At 45.6% G+C, this 12,483-nt stretch overlaps 1 protein-coding gene across 1 annotated transcript in view; it reads right to left on the bottom strand.

The window, feature by feature from the left end:
* Nucleotides 1-12,483, bottom strand: part of LOC311237235 (phospholipid-transporting ATPase ID-like) — a gene marked incomplete at both ends in the record, with an annotated part of 87,215 nt that overhangs the window by 27,890 nt on the left and 46,842 nt on the right. The window contains 4 exons of the mRNA XM_084325042.1: nucleotides 192-379; nucleotides 3,589-3,649; nucleotides 4,797-4,961; nucleotides 9,439-9,554. Of these exons, the coding sequence (XP_084181168.1) occupies nucleotides 192-379; nucleotides 3,589-3,649; nucleotides 4,797-4,961; nucleotides 9,439-9,554 (530 nt within the window). The remainder of the gene's footprint in view (nucleotides 1-191; nucleotides 380-3,588; nucleotides 3,650-4,796; nucleotides 4,962-9,438; nucleotides 9,555-12,483) is intronic.

Here is a 12,483-nt window from a genome sequence, read left to right as displayed (position 1 = left end):
GTGTGCGTGCGTGCGTGCGTGCGTGCGTGCGTGCGTGCGGGCGTGCGTGCGTGTGTGTGTGTGTGTAATGTGTGTGTGTGTGTGTGTGTGTGTGTGTGTGTGTGTGTGTGTGTGTGTGTGTGTGTGTGTGTGCGTGCGTGCGTGTGTGTGTGTGTGTGGGTGTGTGGGTGTGTGTGTGTGTGTCCTCTCACCAGACTGTGCCCGTTTATCACCAGACCGTACTCCCCCTCGACCCCCTCCTCGTCCTCCACCGTCTGGGTCTTCAGGCGCCAGAACAGACCCGCCCTGCTCTCTATCACCGTGGGCTGCTCAGCAGCGCTGGGACACATCCTTCTCCTCGCTGCCCTGGAAGAGAAGATCAGGGCTTCCTTCATCAACCCTGGGGAGGTGCAGGTGTCAGGGGGGGGGGGCAGGTACAGGCAGGGTAATATAGAAGTGAAGATCTTATTATTTTTTTTGTATCCACTTTTTCTCCTTATTTTCCTATTTTTCTCCCATCCCAATTTCGTGTTTCCAATTCTCCCCTCCCCTGTCTTGAACGTTGCTCGCATATGCCTTGCATCACGTGTCCCCTCCGGTACACGAGGAGGCAGCCTGTCACATCTTTTCACCTGCCAGCGCAGACTCTCAGTGGCGAGGTGTAACTGTGGGAGGCTCACACTCCCCTCGCCATTTCCTGTCTCTGCTGTGCAGGCGTCCCCCAACCGACCTGTAGGAGTCGCTGTCCACAACGTCCAGATTACCACCCATCGACTTCCACCCGCTGACTCTGCCAATTGAGCCAGTATGACGGCCGGTCCAAGCCGGAGGCAATGCTGACACCCGGATTCGAGACCGGAGTCTCTTGCATTGGTGACGAGCACAATCTCCGCTGCGCCACCCAGCCGCCCTGAAGATCTTATTTTTTATGATCGACTTTTGCCATTCACCGTCATCATCTGATTTCTAATTGTGCTTACCTTATCAATGAAAAAACGATTAAAATAGTTTGCTATGTCAGCTGGTTTTCTGATAAATGTACCCTCTACTTTTATGAATGAAGGCATCTTGCTCATTTTATCTCTACCTACAGCTTCATTGATCACTCTCCAGAGTTTCTTACTGTCATTTTTGCATTCCTCAAATCTTACTTTATAGTACAGTTTTTTCTTTTGAGTTATTGTGTTCCTAAAAACGTGATACACTTGCCAGTCAACAGGGCAACTAGATGCAACGCAGCCTCTTTAAGAGCATCTCTCTCTTTCATACACTTTCTTAATTTGTCATCAACGAATAGTAGCTTAGTAGCATCTGTCTGGTTGTGTAGGTACTGAGGGTAATAGGGTTAGTAGCTTCTGTACTTATGTAGGTACTGAGGGTAGTAGAGTTAGTGTCTGGTTGTGTAGGTACTGAGGGTAGTAGGGTTAGTAGCTTCTGTCTGGTTGTGTAGGTACTGAGGGTAGTAGAGTTAGTAGCTTCTGTCTGGTTGTGTAGGTACTGAGGGTAGTAGAGTTAGTAGCTTCTGTCTGGTTGTGTAGGTACTGAGGGTAGTAAAGTTAGTAGCTTCTGTCTGATTGTGTAGGTACTGAGGGTAGTAGAGTTAGTAGCTTCTGTCTGGTTGTGTAGGTACTGAGGGTAGTAGAGTTAGTAGCTTCTGTCTGGTTGTGTAGGTACTGAGGGTAGTAGAGTTAGTAGCTTCTGTCTGGTTGTGTAGGTACTGAGGGTAGTAGTGTTAGTAGCTTCTGTCTGGTTGTGTAGGTACTGAGGGTAGTAGTGTTAGTAGCTTCTGTCTGGTTGTGTAGGTACTGAGGGTAGTAGAGTTAGTAGCTTCTGTCTGGTTGTGTAGGTACTGAGGGTAGTATTCAGTCTCACTGTAGCTCCTCTTTGACCCCCTCTGCTGTGTTCGCTGCTACGATAAACACCTCCTTCATATCCTCTCTCAGCATGTTGCAGGAGTAGCCAATGTTTTCAGCCGTCTCTGGAGAACAACACACACACACACACACACACACACACACACACACACACACACACACACACACACACACACACACACACACACACACACACACACACACACACACACACACACACACACACACACACACACACACACACACACACACACACACACACACACACACACACACACACACACACACACACACACACACACACATACACACACACACACAACACAAACAACGCACGCATATACATTATTACACAAACATAAATATAACATATACCTAATTTGCATTTGCACCTTACCCTAAGTTTTGTACCTCATTTCTGCATTGTACTGTACCTCACTGTTACTCATTTTACTCTGTATTGCATATTATTGTATATATATGTATATTGAATATTGAATATTCCTCTTTACTTACTTTTTTGTTTTTACTGTATGAAGCACACTCAGGGGCTCATACAGAAACAAGCATTTCATTGTAAAATATCTGTATAACATTACATAAACATTACTACCCCCATGCCCACTGCTCCTAGCTAGTTCCTAATAGGTTACTGGTATGTAAAAGAAAAAAGAAAAAAAGAAAATGTGCTTGATAAATAAAGATGATCTATTCTATTCTACTATTATGTAGAATTCTACTCATCACCTTCAAAGCCCTCAACAACCTGGCCCCCTCCTACCTCTCTGACCTCCTCCTCCACCACACGCCTACCCTCAACAACCTGGCCCCCTCCTGCCTCTCTGACCTCCTCCTCCACCACACGCCTACCCTCAACAACCTGGCCCCCTCCTGCCTCTCTGACCTCCTCCTCCACCACACGCCTACCCTCAACAACCTGGCCCCCTCCTGCCTCTCTGACCTCCTTCTCCACCACACGCCTACCCTCAACAACCTGGCCCCCTCCTGCCTCTCTGACCTCCTTCTCCACCACACGCCTACCCTCAACAACCTGGCCCCCTCCTGCCTCTCTGACCTCCTCCTCCACCACACGCCTACCCTCAACAACCTGGCCCCCTCCTGCCTCTCTGACCTCCTTCTCCACCACATGCCTACCCGCTGCCTCAGGTCCGCAGACACTAACCTCCTCCAACGCACCAGGACTAAGCTCCGGACCTGGGGGGGGGGGGGGGCGACAGGGCCTTCGCTGCAGCTGCCCCCACCCTCTGAAACGCCCTGCCCAACCATATCCGCCGTGCAGACACCCTCTCATCATTTAAAAAAGCCCTCAAAACCCACCCTTTTACCCTTGCTTTCAAGCCTTGAACTCCTTCCTCTCTCACCTTTTTATATAATCATTTTTATCTTCTCTACTAAAGCTGTATTGTTTGTTTTGTAAGTGTCTTTGAGCATTCGGAAAAGCGCTATTATTATTATTATTATTACGTGTGTGTGTGTGTGTGCGTGTGTGTGCGTGTGTGTGTGTGTGTGCGTGTGTGTGTGTGTGTTTGTGTGTGTGTGTGTGTGTGTGTGTGTGTGTGTGTGTGTGTGTGTGTGTGTGTGTGTGTGTGTGTGTGTGTGTGTGTGTGTGTGTGTGTGTGTGTGTGTGTGTGTGTGTGTGTGTGTGTGTGTGTGTGTGTGTGTGTGTGTGTGTGTGTGTGTGTTTGCGTGTGCGTTGGGGGGTGGGGGGGTGTACCCTGTTTATCTCCAGTCAGGACCCAGATCTTGATGTCAGCCTTGGCCAGCTGCTCTATAGTCTGTGGAACACCGTCCTGGAGCTTGTCCTCGACTGCTGTCGCTCCTAACAGCTACACACACACACACACACACACACACACACACACACACACACACACACACACACACACACACACACACACACACACACACACACACACACACACACACACACACACACACACACACACACACACACACACACACACACACACACACACACACACACACACACACACACACACACACACACACACACACACACACACACACACACACACACACACACACACACACACACACACACACACACACACACACACACACACACACACACACACACAGTTTTATATACATAAATACTAGCACATCATGACCGGCTGAGTCAGATTCATTGTCTGTGCAGAAGGCTGATGGGTTATCAGGAAACCTACCAATAGGTCAGCCTAGATATATTAGTTTACTGATATACTGTATTAGTATCACATAGAGCGTAGTGTTTGATACATAAGTTTGAGATATATTAGATAATGGTACCTGATATATTAATTCATTGACGTATCATTACCCGATATATTAGTTAATTGACATATTAGGATCTGCTATATTAGATAATGTTTCAGATTCAGATTCAGAGTTTTTATTTGCCACATGGAAGCAATACAATCATATACATACATATATCATCAAATACCATACCATGGGCAAAAGGAGCAGGAAGAAGAATAATTTGTATAGTTACCTGCCCCCTATTCCTAAACTAAACAAGTATTACTTGATGGTCGGCGTACAACCTAATTTACACAAAATAATTATTTATACCATATACAAAGAAACAAACAATCCACACCCCTATTGTTCATTTCCTTTTATCTGTTGCTGTTGGTATTTCTTCAATAATATTCATTAAGGCAGTCGCTGTTTACCTGTTTTGCCTAAAGCCATACTGGCTTTCGCTCAGCACATATTAGTACATATTAGTACCTGCTATATTTGTTCATTAACATATTATGATCAGCTACATTAGATAATTGACATATTAGGATCAGCTATATTAGATAATTTACATATTAGTGGCAGATATATTAGTTAATTGACATATTAGTCCAGATATATTAGATAATTGACATATTAGTCCAGATTATTAAATACTAATAGTAAACATACCATTAGGTCAGTCTCTATCTCTTCGTACAGCAGGTCCAGTCTCTCCTCTCGTTCATCCATGGCGGTACTGGCCTCATGGTGGCGCTGTTTCCACCCCGCCATGTAGCTTTCATCCAGTTCCTTATAGGCCAGTGCCAGTGTCCGCAGCCCCTCCCCTGCATATTCCTGGTGGAGGTACACTTTCATTTGACACTTTAGAGATTTACTGGAGCATTTAGGTTGAGTCACTGACACAGGCTCAACACTGTTGACCCAACCTTAACGCTGCTGACTAGGGGTAACGGTACACAAAAACCACGGTACGGTACGTACCTCGGTTTTGAAGTCATGGTTCGGTACGGGTTTTCGGTACAGTGGGGGAAAGTTTGGCGTTCCATGTTCCACTCAGGGGTGATGCAGTGTGCAGTGACTAATTGTACTTGTAGGGCTGTCAACGAATATTCTATATTGAAATTAATAATCGACTTGTAAAAACGTCGTTAGTGGTTAACATACCGTTGTATTCGTTCGGTACACTACACAGCCGTTCGGTACGGTACACACTGAAACGGTTCGGTTTGGTATGGCTACGTGTACCTTTACACCCCTAGTGCTGACTCAACCTCAACACTGCTGACTCAACCTCATCACTGACTCAACCTCAACACTGCTGACTCAACCTCATCACTGACTCAACCTCAACACTGACTCAACCTCAACACTGACTCAACCTCATCACTGCTGACTCAACCTCATCACTGACTCAACCTCAACACTGACTCAACCTCATCACTGACTCAACCTCATCACTGACTCAACCTCAACACTGACTCAACCTCATCACTGACTCAACCTCATCACTGACTCAACCTCAACACTGACTCAACCTCATCACTGACACAACCTCAACACTGACTCAACCTCAACACTGACTCAACCTCATCACTGACTCAACCTCATCACTGACTCAACCTCAACACCGACTCAACCTCATCACTGACTCAACCCTCATCACTGACTCAACCTCATCACTGACTCAACCTCATCACTGACTCAACCTCATCACTGACTCAACCTCATCACTGACTCAACCTCAACACTGACTCAACCTCAACACTGACACAACCTCAACACTGACTCAACCTCAACACTGACTCAACCTCAACACTGACTCAACCTCAACACTGATGACTCAACCTCATCACTGATGACTCAACCTCATCACTGACACAACCTCATCACTGATGACTCAACCTCATCACTGACACAACCTCAACACTGCTGACTCAACCTCAACACTGATGACTCAACCTCATCACTGATGACTCAACCTCATCACTGACACAACCTCATCACTGATGACTCAACCTCAACACTGACTCAACCTCATCACTGCTGACTCAACCTCATCACTGACTCAACCTCAACACTGACTCAACCTCATCACTGACTCAACCTCATCACTGACTCAACCTCAACACTGACTCAACCTCATCACTGACTCAACCTCATCACTGACTCAACCTCAACACTGACTCAACCTCATCACTGACACAACCTCAACACTGACTCAACCTCAACACTGACTCAACCTCATCACTGACTCAACCTCATCACTGACTCAACCTCAACACCGACTCAACCTCATCACTGACTCAACCCTCATCACTGACTCAACTTCATCACTGACTCAACCTCATCACTGACTCAACCTCATCACTGACTCAACCTCATCACTGACTCAACCTCAACACTGACTCAACCTCAACACTGACACAACCTCAACACTGACTCAACCTCAACACTGACTCAACCTCAACACTGACTCAACCTCAACACTGATGACTCAACCTCATCACTGATGACTCAACCTCATCACTGACACAACCTCATCACTGATGACTCAACCTCATCACTGACACAACCTCAACACTGCTGACTCAACCTCAACACTGATGACTCAACCTCATCACTGATGACTCAACCTCATCACTGACACAACCTCATCACTGATGACTCAACCTCAACACTGACTCAACCTCATCACTGACTCAACCTCAACACTGACTCAACCTCAACACTGACTCAACCTCAACACTGACTCAACCTCATCACTGACTCAACCTCAACACTGACTCAACCTCAACACTGACTCAACCTCAACACTGACTCAACCTCAACACTGCTGACTCAACCTCAACACTGACTCAACCTCAACACTGACTCAACCTCATCACTGACTCAACCTCAACACTGACTCAACCTCAACACTGACTCAACCTCATCACTGACTCAACCTCAACACTGACTCAACCTCATCACTGACTCAACCTCATCACTGACTCAACCTCAACACTGACTCAACCTCATCACTGACTCAACCTCAACACTGACTCAACCTCATCACTGACACAACCTCAACACTGATGACTCAACCTCAACACTGCTGACTCAACCTCAACATTGACTCAACCTCAACACTGACTCAACCTCATCACTGACACAACCTCAACACTGATGACTCAACCTCAACACTGATGACTCAACCTCAACACTGACTCAACCTCAACACTGACTCAACCTCAACACTGACTCAACCTCAACACTGACTCAACCTCAACACTGACACAACCTCAACACTGACTCAACCTCAACACTGACTCAACCTCAACACTGACTCAACCTCATCACTGACTCAACCTCATCACTGACTCAACCTCAACACTGACTCAACCTCATCACTGACACAACCTCAACACTGACTCAACCTCAACACTGACTCAACCTCATCACTGACTCAACCTCATCACTGACTCAACCTCAACACCGACTCAACCTCATCACTGACTCAACCCTCATCACTGACTCAACCTCATCACTGACTCAACCTCATCACTGACTCAACCTCATCACTGACTCAACCTCAACACTGACTCAACCTCAACACTGACACAACCTCAACACTGACTCAACCTCAACACTGACTCAACCTCAACACTGACTCAACCTCAACACTGATGACTCAACCTCATCACTGATGACTCAACCTCATCACTGACACAACCTCATCACTGATGACTCAACCTCATCACTGACACAACCTCAACACTGCTGACTCAACCTCAACACTGATGACTCAACCTCATCACTGATGACTCAACCTCATCACTGACACAACCTCATCACTGATGACTCAACCTCAACACTGACTCAACCTCATCACTGACTCAACCTCAACACTGACTCAACCTCAACACTGACTCAACCTCAACACTGACTCAACCTCAACACTGACTCAACCTCATCACTGACTCAACCTCAACACTGACTCAACCTCAACACTGACTCAACCTCAACACTGACTCAACCTCAACACTGCTGACTCAACCTCAACACTGACTCAACCTCAACACTGACTCAACCTCATCACTGACTCAACCTCAACACTGACTCAACCTCAACACTGACTCAACCTCATCACTGACTCAACCTCATCACTGACTCAACCTCAACACTGACTCAACCTCATCACTGACTCAACCTCATCACTGACTCAACCTCAACACTGACTCAACCTCATCACTGACTCAACCTCAACACTGACTCAACCTCATCACTGACACAACCTCAACACTGATGACTCAACCTCAACACTGCTGACTCAACCTCAACACTGACTCAACCTCAACACTGACTCAACCTCATCACTGACACAACCTCAACACTGATGACTCAACCTCAACACTGACTCAACCTCAACACTGACTCAACCTCATCACTGACACAACCTCAACACTGATGACTCAACCTCAACACTGATGACTCAACCTCAACACTGACTCAACCTCAACACTGACTCAACCTCAACACTGACTCAACCTCAACACTGACTCAACCTCAACACTGACACAACCTCAACACTGACTCAACCTCAACACTGACTCAACCTCAACACTGACTCAACCTCATCACTGACTCAACCTCATCACTGACTCAACCTCAACACTGACTCAACCTCATCACTGATGACTCAACCTCAACACTGACTCAACCTCAACAATACTGACACAACTTCAACATTTTTAGATGTGAAGTAGCATCTTCAGTACCTCTCACTGTTAGCCACTCTGCCCCCTAGTGGCAGCTAACAGGTGCTTCATGTCACGTTAACCGTCTTGTAGTTTGGTAGTGAAAGGGTTAACCTTCTGTAGTGTGGTTGTGAAAGGGTTAACCCTTTGTTGTGTGGCAGTGAAAGGGTTAACCTTCTGTATTGTCGCAGTGAAAGGGTTAACCCTTTGGTAGTGTGGTATTGAAAGGGTAACTTTCTGTAGTGTGGTAGTGAAAGGGTTAACCTTCTGTAGTGTGGTAGTGAAAGGGTTAACCTTATGTAGTGTGGTTGTGAAAGGGTTAACCCTTTGTTGTGTGGCAGTGAAAGGGTTAAACGTCTATATTGCCGCAGTGAAAGGGTTAACCCTTTGGTAGTGTGGTAGTGGGAAAGGGTTAACCTTCTGTAGTGTCACAGTGAAAGGGTTAACCCTTTGGTAGTGTGGTAGTGGGACCCCCCTCCCCCACAGGAACCCCTTCAAGGACCCCCGGGGCGTCCCCAGAGCCCCAGGTTGAGAACCCATTCTATAGGCCAATCAGAGCCAGGTTAGTGCCTCACGTTCAGGTGGGCGGTGGTGATCTCCATCAGCTTGGAGCAGGACGGGTGGAGGCGCTCGTAGATCATGGTGTCTGCTCCTTTACAGAACAGGGTCAGCCTGCCGTCGGGACCGCGGACTGGACAGAACAGAGACAGCAGCAGAGACAATAGAGAGTTCAGATCAACATCCGGTTGAGAGAATCAAAGGAGAGGTCCTGAGTTTTACGTGATCAGTTGGTTTCCTGAGAGTCTTAGAACCAGGTGCGACTAGGATGAACCAGGTGACATTATAATGAACCAGGTGACATTATAATGAACCAGGTGCGACTAGGATGAACCAGGTCACATTATAATGAACCAGGTGACACTATAATGAACCAGGTGCGACTAGGATGAACCAGGTGACACTAGAATGAACCAGGTGACACTATAATGAACCAGGTGCGACTAGGATGAACCAGGTGACATTATAATGAACCAGGTGACACTATAATGAACCAGGTGCGACTAGGATGAACCAGGTGACATTATAATGAACCAGGTGACACTATAATGAACCAGGTGCGACTAGGATGAACCAGGTGACATTATAATGAACCAGGTGACACTATAATGAACCAGGTGCGACTAGGATGAACCAGGTGACATTATAATGAACCAGGTGACACTATAATGAACCAGGTGCGACTAGGATGAACCAGGTGACATTATAATGAACCAGGTGACACTACAATGAACCAGGTGACACTAGAATGAACCAGGTGACACTATAATAAACCAGGTGACATTATAATGAACCAGGTGACACTATAATGAACCAGGTGACACTATAATGAACCAGGTGACATTATAATGAACCAGGTGACACTAGAATGAACCAGGTGACACTAGAATGAACCAGGTGACACTATAATGAACCAAGTGACACTATAATGAACCAGGTGCGACTAGGATGAACCAGATGACATTATAATGAACCAGGTGACACTATAATGAACCAGGTGCGACTAGGATGAACCAGGTGACATTATAATGAACCAGGTGACACTATAATGAACCAGGTGCGACTATAATGAACCAGGTGACACTATAATGAACCAGGTGACACTACAATGAACCAGGTGACATTATAATGAACCAGGTGACACTATAATGAACCAGGTGACACTACAATGAACCAGGTGACACTAGAATGAACCAGGTGACACTATAATGAACCAAGTGACACTATAATGAACTAGGTGACGCTATAATGAACGAGGTGACACTATAATGAATTGCATTTATATAGCGCGTTTAGCCGTATGTGGGCCCTCTTGAGGACGATTTGCCCACCGGCACTTTGGCGACCACTAGTGGCTCGGGTGTGCATATTTTCTAACACAATATATATATTGAATTAAAGCCCCATTTGTTGCCTGTCGATAGCCCTTTCAGGTGCCAAAATCCGTTCAGCGGTTCTCGAGTTACATGCCGATATTTGAGGCTTGCGCAAAGTACACGGTATTGCACAAATACCACTCCCGACTCTTGGGGTTCTAGTTCCGTCAATAATTTTGCAATCTCGAGAATTATTGGACGGGGTTGTAGCCAATGAGTGTGGCTTTCCAATGATACCCCAGCTGGGGTTGTACAAATCAGGGATCTAGGTGAAAAGTCACAAGCGAAAACAGGAAGAGAAAACTGAGCTTTTCTTTTGTACACAGTTTACCAAAATCACTCCTAATCACTCATTTCTGAATGGATCTTTTTTTAAGCATCCAGCCATTCTGGGGAAATACTACTTCTGGAATACTAACTACTACAGAAAAACTTGAGTAACACGTTTTTCTACAACTCAAGTTCAGACCAATGTTACTCTATTTCCTTAGCACTAAAGGTGAGTTTTCCTTATTGTATCAGAAACTTCAGAATGTCATCTTTCAAAAGAGACCAGGCTCATGCATGTGGTATAAGTATAAAGTATAGTATTTTGGTTTGCAATAAAAGTATGCAGTCCTCAAAAACGAAAACTAAAATGGCCAAATTTGGGGGCGCCTGTTAAGAGGGAATTTGGCCAGGAACGTCGGGGAACCCCCTGCGCTTTACGATAGGCGTCCTGGGTTCTTTAACAACCGAATTCAGTCAGGACCTCGGTTTAGCGTCTCATTCGAAGGATGGCACTCACAACTGTACAGTGTCCCTATCACCGTAACAGGGGCATTGTCACTGACAAGTCCAGAGGACAGGGTGCCCCCTGCTGGACAACAACACCGCTTTCCGACAGCAGCCTTGACCGGGGCTCGAGCCGGTGATCTTCCGATCATGAGTCCGGAGCTCTACTCATGTAGCCACACATACTCATGTAGCCACACTGCCGGACAATGCAGGATTTCGTTTTCTGGTAATCACCAACACTTAGCCGGCCCACCACTAATGCTAAATGAATGATGCTAAGGAATGTGAGTCATACAGTATATGTGACATGTTTAAAATTTTCGGCAAAACCATCCTAATTTAGTTTACTTGAAATGGTGTACAATGATTTAACCAAGAACTATGAAAGATAGATTGGCAATCTAATACCTAACCGAAATAATGAGTCTGTAACATGTAATCTGTACCTCATCCCATTTCTGCTTTGCACTATATAGTATATTGTATATTAGTATATTGCATAGTATATTGTATATTGTATGGTAACTCAGTTACTTCTATTCTGCATTGAACATTGTACATATGTCTATACTGAACACTGTGTCTACGTACGTGACTTCTATTTTTTACTTCTATTTTTACATGCTATACTATTTTATTTCATACTTATCTTTTGTCTAGCACAGTCTCTGGAGCGTAACAGAAAGAAGCATTTTGTATAAAAGTATTCTGTACTTCTGTATGACAACTATTAAAGAAACTTGAGAAACTTGAACTTGTAACATGTAATCTGTAGTAATCTTTCAAATGTAATCTCTGAGATGTAGACTACCCTGGTGAACTCACCAATCACAGACATCCTCTTGCGGATGTTGTTGAAGTCAAGGACAGCCAGGAGGTCGTAGGTCACCTGCTGACCCATCTCCATGA

Source organism: Notolepis coatsorum (assembly GCF_963971535.1).
Source record: "Notolepis coatsorum genome assembly, chromosome: 11".
NCBI classification, from domain to species: domain Eukaryota; kingdom Metazoa; phylum Chordata; class Actinopteri; order Aulopiformes; family Paralepididae; genus Notolepis; species Notolepis coatsorum.
Note: the sequence above shows the minus strand (reverse complement) of the source record. Positions and strands in the feature narration are given on the sequence as shown.